Source organism: Uloborus diversus, chromosome 6 (assembly GCF_026930045.1).
Source record: "Uloborus diversus isolate 005 chromosome 6, Udiv.v.3.1, whole genome shotgun sequence".
Classification (NCBI taxonomy): domain Eukaryota; kingdom Metazoa; phylum Arthropoda; class Arachnida; order Araneae; family Uloboridae; genus Uloborus; species Uloborus diversus.
In genome coordinates, this window is record NC_072736.1 from 41,941,405 (window position 1) to 41,960,939 (window position 19,535).

At 32.3% G+C, this 19,535-nt stretch overlaps 1 protein-coding gene across 1 annotated transcript in view; it reads left to right on the top strand.

Annotated features, from left to right (window-relative positions):
* LOC129225187 (dmX-like protein 2) overlaps positions 1-19,535 on the top strand; it is a 154,131-nt gene that overhangs the window by 98,167 nt on the left and 36,429 nt on the right. The window contains exons 34-42 of the mRNA XM_054859753.1: positions 2,683-2,831; positions 6,212-6,701; positions 7,909-7,985; positions 8,768-8,924; positions 10,575-10,981; positions 14,383-14,585; positions 15,426-15,538; positions 15,702-15,983; positions 18,969-19,153. Of these exons, the coding sequence (XP_054715728.1) occupies positions 2,683-2,831; positions 6,212-6,701; positions 7,909-7,985; positions 8,768-8,924; positions 10,575-10,981; positions 14,383-14,585; positions 15,426-15,538; positions 15,702-15,983; positions 18,969-19,153 (2,063 nt within the window). The remainder of the gene's footprint in view (positions 1-2,682; positions 2,832-6,211; positions 6,702-7,908; positions 7,986-8,767; positions 8,925-10,574; positions 10,982-14,382; positions 14,586-15,425; positions 15,539-15,701; positions 15,984-18,968; positions 19,154-19,535) is intronic.

Consider the following 19,535-nt stretch of genomic DNA (forward strand, 5'->3'; position numbering starts at 1 on the left):
TGAAGTCCTCCCAAACTGGGGGGGGGGGACATTGCCCCCCTCTGCCCCCCCCATAAATCCGCCCGTGATTGTCAGTCAGTTACCTGTGGAATAGCCCTACTATCATTCTAAACAGAAAATTGGAAATTATCGCTAAATTTTCTTAAGAAATGAATATTTTAATCGTCTTTGTGAATTTATGTAATTGATTTTTTTTTTTTAATTTAATGTGATCATGGGCGGATTTATGGGGGGCAGAGGGGGGCAATGCCCCCCCAGTTTTGGGAGGACTTTATGTAGTAACAATACATCTTCCAAATATTAAAAAAAAAAAATGTTATTATTTTTTCTTTTTTGAATAGTTCAGAAGGGCATGGGTGGATTTAGAGGGGGGCATAGGGGCAATGCCCCCCCAGTTTTGGGAGGACTTTATATAGTAACAACACATCTTCCAAAATCTTAAAACAAAAAATCATGACTTTTTCTTTTTTGAATGGTTCAGTGAAAATGAAGAGAAAAGCGAATGTCCTTTTCTGATGAGAGAAAAAAAAGGGGGGGGGGGGGAGGGGAAACGAACATTAAATAAAAATAGTACAGCTGTCACTGGGGTGTTGAAAATGTGTCAAAATCCACTATTTTGAACTGAAAAACCTTTTGGGCAAGTATATGAATGAAAATATAGGCTAAACGAGCTATACATTAAACTGCAACACTTATAATAATTGACGATTATTTTAACAAATTAGAACCTAAAGCAAAGGGGGGAAAACTCCCCCCCCCCCATTACCGCTAACAGAACGATCTACTCGTTATGATTTGTGTCCACATTTCAAGTATATTTATGCATAATATTTATGTTCTTAGTAGATTAATTGGCCTTTTGAGAAATTCTAAAAAACAACACATAGTTTTTTTCCTACTCTCTCTAAGGAAGGAAAAAAACTATGTTTTTTGTTTTTATTTTCTTCTCTTCTTTGAGAGAGAGAGAGAGAGAGAGAGAGAGAGAGAGAAAATAAATACTACCGCAAACTGAATAAATTTCAGTTATCTGAGTATTCTGATTAAATGAATCTTTTTACTTAGAGGGAGAGTACAATTTTACCGAGTACAATTTTACTTACTTTATAAATACTGTTTAAAAAGTAAGGTAAGTCAGAATCATCTAAGTCTAATTAAGTCAGACCTTGTCATTATAGAAATCTAATTAATTGAGTCATCAAAAGTTTTGGAAAAATTTGCTAAAATTTTTTAAAAGTCTATAAAAACCTAACAAAGATTGGTAAAATCGTAAAAATCCTTTAACCGTAAAAACTGACGAATTTTCGTTAAAATTACAAACAAATCAATCAGAAATTTGCAGGTAAGAGTGAATTACAAATAGGGCCGAATTTGCGTATAAGGTAAGCAAACTATTGCTTAGGGCCCCTGCTTTGAAGTGGGTTCCTAACTCCCCCCAAAAAAATTCATAATTTGTTCCTTAAAAAATGGAAATTGCTTGAAAAAAACTAATTTCATTTTTAAGTGCTTGAAATTCTTGAATATTTGAAAAAGTGGGGCGACAAACCTTAAATTTTAAAATTTCGAACAAATGGTAGAGGGGGATGAATGCCAAAATATGTCAAATTCAGCTCCTTGTCACATCCTGTCAAAAATGTAAAAATCATGGTTCTCACGTTCGTAACATATTATTTGAAATTAATTTTTGTGACTCGCATGTTTCATATCTTGCTATTTATTCAATCCCAAATGCAAAATTTTGGAAATTTTTTTGGTGTTGCTTGCTTTTATCTTACTTCTGTATATTGTCAATCTATTTAGCCCAAAAATAAAATTACACTCTACTTATGTTCCTCTTTGTTTTCTGTCCCACTTGCAAGTGAATAGAAGTTGTTGTAATGAGAAATCTATAGTTTTTTTTCTTTTAAATTTAAAATAGCTATTTTTCACAAAGTTGGAACAGGACTGTAAAACTTGACACTCAAGTATTAAAATATCAGAGACTGGAAAGTACAAATGAAGTGCGTTAAATAATTTTATTTATTTTAGAGTCCTTGAAAATAATTAGATAAGTCTTTGAAAATCCTAAGCAAAGTGGGCTCCAATTACTTCTACTGCATATTGTTAATCTGTTTCGCCAGGAAAAAAAATATACACTACCTCTATTCCTTTTCGTTTTCTGCACTACTTATAATTAAAAAAAAGTTGCTGTAATGAGAAATCTATAGTTTATTTTTTCTTTCAAACTTAAAATGGCTGTTTCTTACAAAATTTGAACAATACTGTATAACTGTATAATCTGGTTATCAATTTCTATGTCTATACAATTAACCTTTATAAGGCTTCAAAATGCAGAATTTTATAACCATTTTACAAAATTTCCTCCGGGGGAGAAACCCTCGGCCCCCTAAAATTGGAGCCCTGCGTCACTCTCTTGATACCAGCTTCCTCTCTTTAGGTCAATTCAAAAAGGACAGCATGAAAACACGCATTAATGAAAACGACACACAAAAAAGTAAAGCATGGACTTATGCATCACAGGAAACAGACAAAAACATGAGAGTGAGGGCAATAAAAATGTTGCTATAAAAAAAAAAAAAAAAAAAAAAACCCTGCCCCCCCAGGAACTTAGTCCTAAATCCGCCTATGAATGTGATGCATATATTTTATACATTCAACTATAGCATTTTCTTCATTTTTTTTCAGCAAATCCTAGCGTTTTCAATTTTTATTTGTTTTTACGAACTCATCCTTTGGTGGTTCGCAGACAGCGTGCTCAGAATTTGTCAGACATGAAAAAGAGTAAAATATCTGTTAGGCAAGATACTCAAAGTGAAGCAAGTGACAATGAAGAGGTGATTATTTTAGTTGTTTTTGATTACTAAAAGTAAGTTTGTATGTTTGAACATTATAATTTTATGTGTATTTATCCCTGCACAAGCTAGTTATGTAGCAGAGGCTTTATAATGAGCTTTTTTTCTTTTTAAACCTTTTTTTAAATACGAAGGGATTTTTAAGTTTTTATCAGATATTAAATTCAAAATTGTTCATACCTTATTATATTTTCAGTAATGCAATGTACATTATGCGGAATCGTAAGTTTAAGTACATTTAAAGAACATTTAAATTTCAAAACTTTAAAGCTTTGTTTACTTTTTACTTCCAGCTGGCACTTAAAGGATTAAAATGCTCTGTTAGCATTTATTTACGTCGTAGACAGTTTATGAAACTCGGCTAAATTTATTTATGGAACAAACGTAATGTCAAAATAGTTCTGTTGAAAAAAAGTCTTTGAATACCCTACTTAAGCACTAGGCCAATAGCATGGTTGCAAAAGATAATTTTACTGGAAGGATAGTTTTGCCAGTGCCAAAAAAAAAATTTGAATTCTGAAATTTTGAATTTAAATTATGCTTTTCGCTATACGAGTTGCGGCATGACCCTACTCATTGGAATAGAGGTTACTAGAAACGGCTCTTGTCCCCCCAAACCTGCCCCTCCTCCTGGGCAGTTACATGTGTATAGTGGTGTGTGTAGACGCGCGTGCGTTTATGTCAGGGCCGTCGACAGGATTTATGGGCCACTTTCTTCAGAGCCCTTAACTTTTTACTTGAATCTCCTCTTTCTTCGCTCTGCTTTTTCATAAATATCCTAAATATTGTCAATGGGTCTAGGTTTAATAAAAAGTGGTTTTTTTAACTGAAAGTTTTTTTTTCTCAATTAAAATTGCTTTGCTGTGCTTTCTCTTAATCCAAACTTTGTAATGTTATTAAAAAGAGATTCTTGTATATAGGGCCCGATTTCGACTTAATGGGGCTTTAGGCTATTTAAGTATGGGGGACCTTTTTCGTAGCTCAGACAACATTATATTAGTAGCAAAACAGGCTATTTTTTAATTTTTTCCCCTAACTACGTCTTTTCCTCTGGTACATATAGCAATATAGCCATGAATGTGTTTTTAAAAAATGTTTTGGTATACTGTCTTTTTTTTTATTTACCTTTGACGAGGAGGGTTTTCAGAAGAGTTATACAACTACCTCCTTTAAGTTGAGGGTAGAATACCTCAAATTTGAGAGGGTCCGAGGGTTTATACCCGTAAATGTTTTTGAAAAATGCATTGAAAAATTCTGCATTTTGAGGTTTTATAAGAAGTAATTCGAACTACAAAAATATCAAACATCAGCGAAAATAGGAGAACAAAATACAGAATTTTTTTAACTTATGCACTCTTTTGCAAATTAAGGCAATACAAAAGAAAAATTGCCCTTGGTTCTACAAATCGTTGATATTTATCGACAGAGAAGAAGAGCAAGAGAGAAGAAACGATATGACACACAGTCTATCACTTACTCACATCGACTTTAGGTTACATATTTTATTTTTCGACCCGTTAGTTTTGATTATCCCTTCTACCCACCGACAAACACAGCGCTGAATCAATTGAAAAATTATCTAGATTAAGCAATGTATAAAATTCTTTAAAAGAAATAGTGGAAATATTTAAAAAATAGGTATTAATGAGAAAGTAACACTCTAACCATTCAGAAAGTTCACCTAAAGCTATGGCTTGTTTAGCTTATAGGTAAATTCAACACTGATTCTAATTAATACAGTGATACAGGGGAACCCCTCCTCCCCAAGCGAAAGGGCACCCCCTCCCCAAAAACACTTAATGGCCCTGACCCCCCTTGGTGGGCACCCTTGAGTGACATAACAGTGCCCCTTTTAGACATTTGATGAGAAATGCTTTGACCAAAATGTTTTCCCAAATTAGGCAACTGTTTTTACTTTTGAAACAATGCTAGAATTAATTTCATTTTGTATCACTGAACTTAAAACTCAAATCAATACACATTTTAAAATATTTCACCAAACTGAGACAATTGCCAATGTTTTAAATTTCAAACGTTAAAAATACAAGCATTTTTTTTTTTTTTAGCCTTGCAGTTTCCGCAAAAAAAATCATATTTATTTTTAGTTGATACAGTCAATACAGGGCTCTTTAGATAAGGACAAAAAAAGAACTCTCACTTCGAACTTGCAAGATTGAAAACTTGTAATCTCTAAGAGAAAGAGTTTCTTCAAACTAAAAAGATTTTTTAAAAAAAGAAAGAAAAAAAGTGGTGGGAGGGAGTGTTTCTTTTTCTTAGGCCCGCTTCGCGGGCCCCCAAATCTCTCACGGGCCCCTATGCAATGCATAGGCTTGCCCCCCTTCTTGATGGCCCTGGTTCATGTGTATGCTTGTGTGTGTGTGTAGACCTGTGTGCATGCACATAGGCATGTGTGTGAGTGTGCATGTGTATGAGCCTGCGTGTGTGTAGGACATGGACACCACCGACCAAGAGCAGCGGATTCCGGGGGACAGTGCTCAGGACCAGAGGCTGGTGGGCGGTTCACGCTGAAAAAGGAACCAAACGCGAAGGATGGTCAAGTGAGAACAATAAGCAATCGTGATCGCTCAAAAAAAAAAAAAAAAAAACAGTTTAAATGTTATTGAAGAAAAAGCTTATGTATTTTATAAAGCTTATATATTTTATAACACTATGCTATTGATTGTTTCTTATTAAAATTCAATTAGGCTTATTTTTTGCAAGAATTAATCAATTGTCTGTAAAAATAAGTTTTCTAGGTTGTTTTGTGTGCATTGAGACAAATCAAGCAAAATAATTTGCTTGCTCAAGTTTTCTTCTTGGTGTATTTAAAATTTAAATTTCTTGACTTTTGTTTAATTATAGTTTGATATTCTGGTTCTAAATTAAAAATAAAATCAATTATGTAAAGTTTAACGTTGTCAAAAAATTTTAACTACAGTAATTTCAGCTATCATAGAAGGAAAGGTTCATAGTGCTCCAATTAGTTTTAACAAATTGGTTTTGACTTTTACTTATTAGAATTATATTAATTGATAAGTAGTCTTTTATTTTTCTTTTGTATCAACATCAACTGTCAACAAATAATATTCACTTTTGGACTAAAATATAAAATGTTTAAAAAAGGTCAGAGATTTTTTTTTTTTTAACCATTCTGCCTTCTTAAAATATTGAAATGTACTTTTGATTGCTCAGATTAGCTGTGTAGTTTTTTCAAGTTGGGGGACATATAAATTGTATTCAACAATTTAAAAAAAAAAGAATCTTCAAAAACATGCTCCCTATAGCTAAATTAATTATTGTGATTTTCAGATTTTTTTTTTTTTTTGAGGAGCTTCTCAGTCTAAAAATCTTTGTAATTTCAGAAGCCATTCGAAGACACTATTACACCTTTGGAACGGAGATTGTTCTTTACTACTGCCCATGCCCATTTTCGAGCCGGCTGCCCAGCACTTGCTTTAGAGGTTTTGTCACGCTTGCCCAACAGAGTATTGACTGATGGTCCAATGTCACCAGATGACGCTGTCTTTGATTTTGCTAATGTTATCAATGCTAAAGATGATAGCATCGCTACAGGTACTTTTGTTGGGGACCATAAGCCAATGCTAACTAGTACCAACAAAGTAACCAGTGTAGACTGGGGTCAGCCAGTCACTTCATCAGCTGGAATCAATTCTTCTTCTGATATTGATTGGAGTAAACCAGTTTCTGCTCCAACTGATACTTCCGATTTTGATTGGGGAGCACCAGTTTCAAGATTTGAAGAACCAGAATTGGATTTGGACTTGAAATTAAACAGCGACAGTGAAGGATCAGAAGATGGAATTGAAATAAAAACTGCTGATATTCCTGAGGGTGTGTTTTTAAGCTTACTCTACATTCTCAAATGTATTTTATGATATTTCATTTCCCTCCCTGTATAAATTTTTGATTCAAGATTGATTTAGGCTTTCTCACAAGTCTTCATTTTTATTTTAAGTATTATTTTTAATTTTCATTGAAACACAACATGTTACATATTTCATTAAATGGCATAAATTACTATGCGGAATGAATCTATTGTATTAATGCTACAATTTATTAATATTTAATACAATTTTCTACCTTTCATAAACTAAACACATAACTTCAAATTTAGTACTTAGCTTTAAAATTTATTTTTGGATGATTGGTCATGAAAATGTTTTGGAATTTCAAAGTTATGTTGTGATCAATCTGTAAATTGTTTGAATTTTGATCTTAACGTATGTCCAATTCATGTTATGAATAACAATGCATATAATAAAAACAAGGCATTAAAACAATATGCACTATAGTCAAGTCTCAAAATCTCTACCAAATGTAGACCAAAAAGTGGCTGAGTTTAAGAATTATTGGGAATGCATGCAACAAATTTTTTCTCTCGAGGTTTTTTCATTCATCAAGAATGTGTCCAAGTTTCCTGAATTGGACTAGGTGTTCAAGTGCTGAGTTTTGGTTACTCTACTGTAAGAATATGTATTTGTGAATAGCTAGCTATATGCTAATTTAATTTTTATTGATAAGTTTTTCTGCATGAGATTTTTTCATCTAAAACTTTTTTTTTCCTCATTTGCCATTAGTAATAATGATATAGAATTGTATAATCATTTGGTTTTAACTGTTTTGGCATAGAGTTGCTTAACAAAGAGTCATCTTTGTATGACTTTGAGTTAATTTTGACTTTTTTATGTTTTATAATCGCCAAAAAGGAAATTAAAACATATTTTATAACATGAAAGTTATGAATGGTATTAGTTTTCAATCCAATAGAAAAATAGTAGCTTTTGGGGAAATTAATATTGAGTCATCAAAAGAGTGAATATTGGTTGATATTTTTGTTTTGTTTTTTAGTAATGGTGTGTTAATTTTTTATTGAATGAAAAAAAAAAAAGAAATGTTTATTTTTGAACAAAATAATATTAACTACGATGTTTACTACTTGTCTTTAAACTAAAAAGATAGAAAAAAAAAAAAAAAAACTTAACAAATTAGCATCTTAAATTCAAATGTGTAGCTTCTTACAATACTTCTATTATTTTAGATGCGAAGAAAATGGAATCTAAATCTATTGCAATTGACATAATGGCGCAACAACTGAAGTTCATTGCGTGCTTAAAAGTAAGAAAACTTTTTCTTGGTAATACAATAAATTAATTCTTGTAATATCCTGCTCTAAGTTTCATAATATCAATCTTTAGTACTGTTGAAGGAGCCATGAGGACCATTTGTACTACAAACAGTTTGACTTATTGAATAGTTCAAATTACATACAAACAAAAGATGGGTAAAAAAAAAATAAACTAGTATTAATATAGCACAAAATTTTCCACCGTGGGCATTCTTATGACTGTCATTCTCATTCATCATTTTTCCGAAAAGAGAAGTCTCTTTGTGAGTGTGATTTCTTGAATTCTGCAAAGTATATTTGTTTCTGTATTAGATCTCAATTTTTCTGTTTTTTTGCAGATTTTTGAGAATGGTTATTAGAAAGTCAGTTAGTTTTAGTTATTGTTATTATTATTATAAATATAATTGTCATTGTATTGCAAATCATATCTTAGATTCCAACAAAAACCTCCTAATTCTTTTAATTTAAAAGTGCCATTTTCGATATTTAACATGTTTTATAAGTTTCAAAAAAATATGCATTCAAGAAGTATTATTACTTCTAAGCGTATATGGGTACATGTACCAATTCTTTTGAGTGAGTAAAAAGACTTCATTAGTTACTAGGCATACAAAGAAGCAGTGTCGAGCCCACATCAGATTTTTTTTACTCATTAAATATGTATGTCATGTGCTACAGTTGATAATGCTAATGTCCATAAAGCAGAAATATCTTCCCGTCATTTAAATATTAATCCATTATGACAAAAAGCAATGTTTTTACTTTCTCCTAGATTATGATGGAAGAGTTGAGTACTTTGGCCACAGGATATGAAGTTGATGGAGGCCAATTGCGATATCAGCTGTACATTTGGTTAGAGAAGAGTGTTTCAGCGCTTAAAGATTTGTGTCATTATGGCTGTAAAACTTCGCAAGATTATGACCAATCTGGTAAGAAAAAAATTTCACTTTTTTGTCTTGTTTATATTTGAAGAACATTCTTCTTGTTGGCTAATTTGATATTGTTGTGAATCATAATTTGAATGTAAATATTTCATACTTTGTAGAACAAACTGTTTTATATATATTGTAATTAAAAATCTTGACAACAATGTAGCTTTTAAAGGGATTTAACCCTAGCTTTGGCATCTGATTTTTGGTTCCCAATTTGGAGACAGTTTGGCAATGTATTACCAAATGATTGCCAATTTGACATAGCTTTTATTTGCATTCCATTCATTTTATAGTAAAATTTTCCTTCATTACCCATAAAGAAGTACAACTTCTGAAATACATTTGAATTTAGAGCAGATAAGTTTCACTGGTGTCATTGGGATGTAGGTATTTAACTTCATCTTATCTGCTGGACTATGCATATCCCATAGTTGAGTTCTCATAAAAGACTGGCTTTGGGTGCATGTGTCCCTGGATATTTTTCTCTTTTTATCATTGAAGATATCTTTCAGTCTTCCATAGAATTCATTGACAATTTAGGGGGATGAATATAACTGACAAAAATCATATTAAACACCTCTGTCTCTCAAGGATTTTTATACTGTTACAGGTGAATGCAATTATGCCAATTTGGAGTAAATTCTTTCACTAGGTAAGGTGTCCACTTAAAACATAAGTTTCAAGCACAGAGTTTATAGTTACTTCCCATTGAGGAGGCTTTTTTGGTAAAATCTACCTTCTTTGGTAAATGTAAATTAATAAGTTAAACACTTTATAAGTCCCTTCTTTATCAGGTATAAAAACTCATTCTATTAAGGGAAACAAAAAACTGCCAAGGAAAATCTCCAGGTAAAAGTTCAGTAGTTTTTAAATAATTTGTAATACTCTTATAAAATTTTAATTGTAAAAGACTTATTATCTTTGTGCATTTTATTGTAGGAAGGTCTAAAGTCTTGGGTTGATATGTAGAAGTTAAATGGTAGATTTTGTTTTGTACATATAATGTACGAGGAAAGATCTAGAATAATTCAGATATTTCCATGCTAAACAATAATGTCTTATAACTTCAACTTATTTCTCTTTGTTTTCTGAAATTTGATACTAAATTTATGTTTGTATGCTGTCTTTTTGTAGTTCTGTGACGTAACAGAATTCCTTTCATTCTAAATAATGACAGTATCTTGAGAAAAAAATTTTGACTAACAAACTGTATTTGTTTATGTATTTATTTTTTTAGTTTCTTTAAACTTTATATTTAATTTCTTTCCTTATGGCTTACATGATATTACTATTAACATTTAAGTGAAAAATCTTTTTATTTTGTTAAATTCTTTTTCCTGGCTGATTTAATTTTTCATTAATATTGTATATAAATTAAACATAAATGACTATTAAAAATTATCTATTTTATTTAATTTTATGATAAAATAATGTATGAAATAGCTCTGTGGTGTTAGCATTTTTCTTTATTCTACTTACTTTTTTAGTTTTTTTGGTGCATGAAAATTTTAATGTTTGTGTAATTTTATAATGCAGTACATTTCAGTATGCAAAACTGAAAACATTTCTTTTTGGCAGTTAAAAACTGCAAAAAAAAAAAAAAAAAAAGCTTTGTGAAAGATTTATGAAATTATTTTTTTTTTGCAGCTGCACCCACTGAATCTATGGCAGTAGATGGTAGTAATGCCAACAGTGGTAATTGGGACAGTGCAATTGATTTTCAAAGTCAAAAACCTTCTCTCCACGAGATATTGCTTGCAGATAAGATGGATTTTGAAGCTAAACTGCAAAGGTCAAATCGCCGTAAGCAGTGGTTGAAAGGAAATGAAGCTTTGTTGAGGACATTACTAAGCTACTGCAGTCTTCATGGAGCTCATGGAGGAGGCTTGGCAGCTGTCCGTATGGAATTAATTTTGCTCCTTCATGAGTTACAACAAGAAAGATCTAGACAACAACTCCTTTCACCATTACCATTTCCTACTACACTTCCTCTTCTGGCAGCAAGTGTTGCTTGCCAGAAAACTGTAGTTGCAGATCCCATTCGACATCTTCAGGTAATTATTTTTCTATGTAGCTATTTGTGTCAAGTGCATTGATATATACTGGCATATTAACCCTTTCAGGCATAGTGGCTTCATTTTGGTCCTCCAAGCCTTTTTTTCATCCAACTGACACAGTGACTTCAACTGTTAGTTTAAAAAAAAAAAAAAAAAAAAGTAAATAAATAAAAGGCTACCACTATGCCTCAAAGAGTAAATGTGCAGTAATATAAATATTTATGATAGCTGTAAGTTCAACTATGCTATCGTTATCAGCATATCAATTCCCATAGAAATTTCATTGTTTTATAACTCTATATTGTCATGATTCGTCACGTTTAATTTTGAAGAATTATTCAAAAACCCAAAAAGATAATGTAGGCCGTGGAAGTGGAAGCATCGCAGCCGCACATAACCTCAGATCAACGACTGCCTTGAATGCCAAAGAACAAAAATTTAAAAGACTTACCCCATGTTGAATGTATGTGGACGATAGGAATGACACAGTGATTACCCTACGTTCTTTATTTCATGCTAAATTTCGAAGCAGACAAGGTGACAGGACTTTTGTATGGTGATCACCAGGAAAAAAAACATTATTCACATAATAAAAAAACACAAATCCGCGGGCGACATACTTAAAAGTTCAAAAGAAGAAGAAAGAAAAATGTGGAGCTGGAGCATTGCAAAGTTCGCTAAAAATCAGAAAACGGGGAGTTCATTCGCATAGTTTGTAAAACATTCCAATTAAAATGGGCGCAGGACGGGCAGTTCGATTCCAAGATACGGACAAGATGGTGGGGTGTATTCCGGGATAACTCGGATATCAACGATGTCACTTGCAGGCCAAGCCACACAAAAAAATGGCGCAGCAGTTGGTAATCGCCTTGGCGGCGGCCTTGAAATCATCAAACAATTAAAATTTGAATGGGGTAAATGCAGCTCCGCATCATTGCTCACAGCTATGTTGATCATCAAAATATGGTCATAATTGAAGGGCTCAATTACGGCACATTCTGCGTATCTCCCTCCGAAGTCATCACACACACAGGTGATACACCTCCTGTGCTATCATCATTCGTTGCCACGAAGTTTAACGTTCTTGATTAAATAATTTGGATGTTATAAAATAAATGGTTTCACCATTTATTTACATTTCATTACATTTTTGAGGTCTTAAACATACGGCGGAGAGCCACGGCCGACCAAGGACGCTGCGTATTGATGCTTTATCATCACCCTCATTGGAGAAAGCCAAGAGCCGCCAAAAACACGACCGATTGGATTGGGAGCTGCTAGCAGAGTGAAATGGAGTGGAAAAAATGAATCGGCGAATGAGCGATTAGATCCGGGTATGCGGCAATGCGCGGGAACCAGTGAGTGCGTTTGGCGCCCAAACAATGAAGGGAAAGGACGCTACCACCATTTTAATGGTGGACAAAAAGATGAAAAAAATCGGATCAACAACTGAAAAATTGTCAAAAAGCTAGACGATTGGAAAAATGAATAAATCGCATAGTTGATGTCATAAAGGGCGCGAAATTTAAAAGGGAACGCAGGGAAAACGTGGAATGCACAAGAAAATAATAAAAACAACGAAATGGGGGAAAAACGATTAAAATGACAGAAAAATGGGAAAAAATTAAATGGGTAAAAAATGTGATATGCATTATCTATATTTATAAAAATAGTTTGGTAAATTTGTTCCCTAAGATCTCAGAAACTACTCGGCAGATTTGGCTGAAACTTTTACCGTTTGTTCATTTTGGTACTGGGGAGGTTTGTAGACCAGTTCGATAAAAATCCGATTGATAGTTCCTTTTTTATTCTAATTTATCCAAATTTTCGCATAAATGCCCCAATATGACGGTTAAAAAATACGTGCACATATTAAAATTATGTGTCCATCGAAAGCGCTTATTTTTCTGCTGAAGATGGCATCTGTTAGAAAGTTCTAAATTGTATGAAAAACGAGTTATGGGCTTTTTTTGTTCCATGTTCGAAAGCTTTCCTCAACCCAATTCATTATTTAGTGTATCATCTCAACTCCCAGTTCATAGTTAGAATTGTTGAATGTTTTTGTGTTTCGTCTGACTGTTTGAGGCTTTTCTCAAGTCAAATCTTAAAGTAACGTTTTTTTTTCCAAGATTGGCTAATAATAACTATAGATTTGGTTGATTATTTTCCATTTAAACGGAACTTTAGTGTAATTAATGGAGTTTTCTTTATTATTTGTGCTGATTGGATTTTTTAATTATTATCCAATCTAACAGCAGAAACCTCCCCAAAATTTATGCAGAAAGATTTCAGAAGCGGATGCATTTGGCAGTTTTTTCAACTGTCACGGTTTTTGAAGTCAAAGACTACGTAATAATGTTTGTCAGCTTTCACCATGTAAACAAAATATCGCCAATCAAAGAATCTTTAAGGTTCCGCGATACTGAGATCTATTTTGGAACTTGATCAGTCGCCAAATTTTACTACTTATTTTGGAAATATTTCGGATGCAACTGTTTAGTGCCATTTTATGGTAACCAAAAGTATCTCAGCATCTGGTGGCAATATCTCTGTAACGAAAATTAGTAACATATCGTTTTAAGGAGGGGGAACATTATCGAAGGTATCCCAAAACGATTCCCGTAAATTTGGTAAAATCGCACCAAAAGCCACAATGATTGAAATTTCCTAAAATGACTACAGCAAGTATGACGGGATTACGAGCGGCTACATTTTTTTTAAACACTTCGTACTTCAATAGTCATACAGAGAAGGTTTTAGACTCCATGTTAAAAAAAAGTATTAACAGAAAAATCTTTTTAAATATGTGAAGATTAGTTTCATATTTTGGAAATTCTTCAAATTTGTATATGCTTAAATGTCGTGCTTTCTTTTCTAAATCGATACTATTTTGTTCTTTATACTTAATACTATTTTAGTTATATGAGTAAGGAAGAAGCTCAATTTTTAATCACGTCAAAAAGGTCTGTTTTAAATTCTTTCACTTAAAACAGAAAACAAATGCAAGTAACAATTGTTTCTCATGATTATCACTGACCCAGGCAACGTCGGGTATTTTTGCTAGTCACATATATTATGACACCAAAATTATGAAACGTTTGGGGCCTTGTAGATACAGTAAAATTATCATTATAATTTTTTAAATTCTAGTGTAAGTTTTTGAGACAGGTTAAGTATAAATGAAACTTTTCCAGAAAGGATGTTTAATATGGTACATAACTACCACAACATCTTTCTTTTTTAACTAGCTGGTAAATACTTGAAATAATAAAAAAAAATATTGGATTTTCATTAAATATTGGTATTAGACAGATACAGACAGGAATTGTGCTTGTAACCTGCTGCTGGGGGCTATCGTTAGTGCTAATGATATTTATTGTTTTGTCTTTTCATTCTAGTCTCTTGTACATGACATCTTGTTAACAATCATTGACATGACTGGACCTCCTACAATGGCTGGCTCATCATATACTCATGTTATTGTTCTAAGAGACTTAAGTACATCCCTATCAGCTTGCATCTATGAATCATTATGTGATAGTGATACATTTGTTGTAAAACAAGGTGGACCTAGAGGGCTTAGTATGGAAGAACTTATAAGGTAGTCTGTTATTATATTTAGTTATTTCTTATGCTTTCTTATTCTAATGTAATGTGTGTTTAAGATATTTACCTAATTTCTAGAGACATTACTTTTACTTACAACAGGTTCAGTTTAGTTACATTAAAAAGTCAATTGAAATTAAATCTGATTTGATTACCTCCTTCTAAATTATTAAAAATAAGTTAACATAAAATCTAACCATTGTTGTGCATTATGAAATGATTTTGTTTAGAACTTAGATTCATTCTTTTGGAAAAATCTAAGAAATGCATTCTTCCTTTCTTATATGAAACGAAACACTTTCTTAAAATTCTTTTGTGTTTTATTTATGCTGTAATGCTTCAGTATTTTCTCAGTGATTCGTTAGACATTTTATTAATTTAAGCAATGTGCCATTTATGTCAGTGGGAAATAATATAAGCCCCCTCCCCACAAATAAGAGTATACTTGTATTCATACTGGAAAGGTTGAGAATAAAACATATAAAATGAAGTGAAAAGATTGCTAAGTTGTTTCAACTTTATTGTTAGTATTTATCTCTTGATTGAGAAGCAATTTGGTGTCAATATGAAAGTCCCAGATAGTCTTAGTAAGTTTTCAATCCAAAGTCCTCTTATTATTCACCTCTTTGTATTGACTTCTGGCTAATTGTTACAAATACCTAGAAAACTTCTGTAGTAGTATTTTTTCCTAATTTTGAAATTAGTAGGAGATTTGAATGTCTTAAAACAGTGGATTTCTGGTTCAACCATATGTGGAAAACCAGAGATTGTTGTCTCAAACCACTGCAAATCATTATCATTAATAATTAACAATAGATATATTCTTTTTAACTAGTTCTGGTGTTGTGTATCAAAACAGTCATTTACTTGCTGGTAACATTAGTAGGAATAGACATAACAGTTCTGAAGAGAATGTTAAGGTTACCACATCACCACATAAGTGGCCAGGTATGTTATTATGTCTTAATGTGCTTTATTATTTTGTTTCAGTTATTCTTTTTTTGTACGTTAATAATTATTGTTTTTCTCCTTTTGAAATGGAGTTGTACATTAATAAACATATTGATTAGATTAAAATCTGAATTTTAATCATTGTTCTATTTTCATTCAGGTGTTGCTTCTCTTCGAGCTCTTTTAGCGCAAGATAAGGACGAAGACTCGCCCAAGTTACATACACTGTTGTGTGAAGCATTTGTCTGTGTATATCTTAGTCAGTTAATTCATGCCTTAGCAACATATGATTGCCATGTTTTATATCGGCTTGTAGGACAGAATTTTACAAAAGAAACATGGTCTTTGTTATTTGGTGGTGGAACCAAGCTATTATTACATATGACAGCTGGGGCCTCTACTGGTACTTCAATGGAGACTTCAGTATCCCCATCTATTGAAAGTAATGCTTTTATTCAGTATACATATATTAACTCTAAGCTCTGCATCTGTGGTGCCTAACCCACGGACCATATGTGCCCTGTCATCCTGTTCAGGGACTGATTTACGGCAGGGCATTCGGGGCCTGGGCCCGGGGCACCAAAGGAAAAAGGGCACCAAATTTCTATCATCATATATATTTTTTTTGAGCAAAATGACAGAGTGCAAAAAGACAGAAAAAAAATTCCAAAACAGTTTTATAATGGACAATGTGACGAAGTCATATTAGACTCTAAGCAAAGTTTCAAGGTTTCCTGTTTTTAGCCTACTTTCCCAGTAAAAGTCAGAAAAAGAAGAAAAAAGCATGAAAGAAGGCCTAATGCATCTTAAAAATATCGCGAAAAACAAAAAAAAGTCAAAAATAAATAAAATAATTAAATAAATATCGAAAAATTAAAAATTGGAAAGTAGGGTATTGAGATGGGGAAAAATGTCTGTCGGTCTGTCTGTCTGTCCCCCCCCCCCCTAATAACTTTCGAATGAATAGTCCGATTCAAACAAACTTTTTTTTGTTCGAAAGATCTCGGCGAGGACACCTCATTCCCATATTATACTTTTTGATTTGAACTATTTTTTGGTCAATTTTGAACAGTTCAAAAAAACTTAACATTAGCGCCTACGGGGAAATTCAAGGCAATTCCGCACTGTGAGGCGAATTTGCTTCAAACAAACTTTGTAGGAAAAAGCTTTTGATGAAAAACTTGTTTATAAAATATCTTTTTGATTTGAACAATTTTCCGTTCAATTTTGAACAGTTCAAATCCCTTAACATTAGCGCCTACGGGGAAACTGAGAGTCAATGTAGATTCCGTTCTTGAAGGCGGATTTACTTCAAACAAATTTTGTTGGAAATAGCTCTTGATGCCAAACTCCAGACTTCGACTCCGAGAATTTAAGGGCACTTGACTCCGACTCCGAGTCCTGTGCCTGACAATTAATCGGACTCTGACTCCCTGACTTCGACTCTGACTTAGTAGCTTTGGCAAAAATTTATACACGAAGGACAAATGACTGACTCAGATTCTTCGATATTCGACTCCGACTTCTTTACCCCAAAATGAGATTGACTCCAACTCCGACTCCGCAGCTATGGTTTTGACTGTGAAATAATTATTGTTGATCTGACTTGTTTTTATTTTTACGCTAAAGTTTTAATTTAGGTATTCAGTTTTCACCGAATAAACTCGAAGTCATTTATGTTTCTACATAAAGTTATGCGCAGATGATTTTTTTTTTTTGACAATGAAAATTATTTCTTTAAGTTGACATTTTATTGTTTTTATTTATTTTGGTAAGTGCATTAATTCATTTAAAAAATTGTTTTTGGCAACAGGGAAAAAGATTTTTTTTTTTGATGTATTTATTTTAATGAGCTGATAAATTTTAATTATTATTTTTTCGTTTTGAAAGCTGTTAAAGATTTTTTTGATTAAAAAAAGTGTATTAGCTGCTTTGTTTAAAAGTTGCTGCTATTTTATTTGTTCAGGGTTTTTTTTTTTTACGCATATAATTTTTTTTTAAATGAGTGAGGAATATTTTATTCCTTGAAATCAGCTTAAAGTATTTTAAAAATATGTTTGAAAACATTTGCGATTTTAGCTATTTTTGAGAATATTGATCAGGTACTAGGAAGTAGTATGGGTATACGGGAAAGTAGGCTCGTCTAGTTCTAGACAGAACTTCTTGTTATGTGATCTGTTATAATTTGATTACAAAACTAAAATTCAGAATGTCAACCTATGATGACATGTTAAAGAAATTTTCTTGCTTGTTTGAATGCGACAAGCAAAATATTCGAGAAAGTGCAAAAGATCTTTAAAAATCTTACTCCTGTGATTTGGAGGAATCTTTTCTTGGTGAATTTATTCTTATTAGTTCAATCATCGGAAAAGAAAGTTTAATGACCGAAAAGTTTAAAAAAAATTTATAAATGTAGTAAATGGATAATTTTGCCAGTGTAGATACAGCCTTGACATTGTTTTTGACTTTGCCAATCTCAAATTGTAGTGGAGAACGATCATTTTCGCTATTGAAGAGAACTAAGTGTCCTTTGCGTACTCTCATTTCTGATAGTAACTTATCTTCATTAGCTCTATTATTAATAGAAGGAAGTTTGACTGCAAAACTTGGTTATAAGGACATTATAGATGAATTTACTACAAGAAAACAGAGGAGAAAACAAAGGAACGCAGAAAGCACATTATGATTTACCTTAACCAACATAGTTTCTCCATCTGCGACTGTAAAAAAATTTCTTATATGAAAATCAGGAATTTATTTTAGAGTTTTCTTTCTATCAAAATAATATCCAAAAACTACCTTCATATTTGTGTGTGTGTGGGGGGGGGGCACCATATTTGTCGATGCCCCGGGGCACCCAGGTGTATAAATCGGTCCCTGTTCCTGTTGAATGTTATAACACAAAAAATGCATCCTGAAACCTGTTGATCATCTTCATTCAGTATCATGAATGATTGTTGCAAATTTGAAGTCAAGTAGTCAAAAATTCGTTTCTATAAAACAGATGCAAAGTTTGTATTAATAAAATAAGCATGTAGTAAGATGACCACAATTTTTAGGTCATAATTGTCTTTCATTTTCCTTGTTTTCTCATGCTATCTAGAAAAACTTCAAATAATATAATAAAAATTTATACTTGTTCTGTCCTGCAAAATTCATCTTAATAGGAGGTGTTGCCCGCGGTTAAAGAACGGTTAGGCACTACTGCTTTACAGTACAACTCAATAAAATATTGAGTTATTTTGCATGATGTTTTAATGCTATTATAGGACATCTGTATAACTGTTGCACTACTTTTACTCCATGCAAACATCACCTTTGTTTTTCTTAAAACTCACTAAAAGTTACTTTATTCATTTTTAAAGCTGATGCTATTTTCGTGTTTTTAAAATATTCTCATGGAAACAGTAAATCATTTCTTTTGTAGAAGATGCTGAGGCAAGTTCAGGTTTACTCGATTCTCTTTCTCGCCAAAGGATCAAATTCCATATGAAATTGCTGGGTCAGCTGGGACAGCAAACTAGTCAACCTGTTATCAAAGAAGATAAGCCAATGTATCGAGAACAATTTGTGCCACCGAAAATGTCTATGGTTTCCTTATTTATGTCAAAGGTATTATGGGAAAAGTTTTAATTCTATTTATTGAGACATATATGGATTATTTATTTCAAATAAGTTATTTGTCAAAAAATTCTTTTTGACCTCAGTTAAGTGTGATTTTCTGTCCTGCATCCATACTCATGAAGTTATAAAAGTACAAATATTGAATAAACATCAGTAGGGCTTATCTGATTTTAAAACCATTAGGTACCTAATTATTTTTATCTATTTACTTACCACCCTAAATTGCTTTTAAGAAACTAATTATTTTGGTTTGTATTTGCTGTAAAAATACGTGCTTATGTACCATTGCTTTCCACAAACTGTTTTAATATATCTTTTTTTTTTTTTTCCTAAATAAGAAAAGTTTGCTTTATAGCAAGTATGAAAAGTG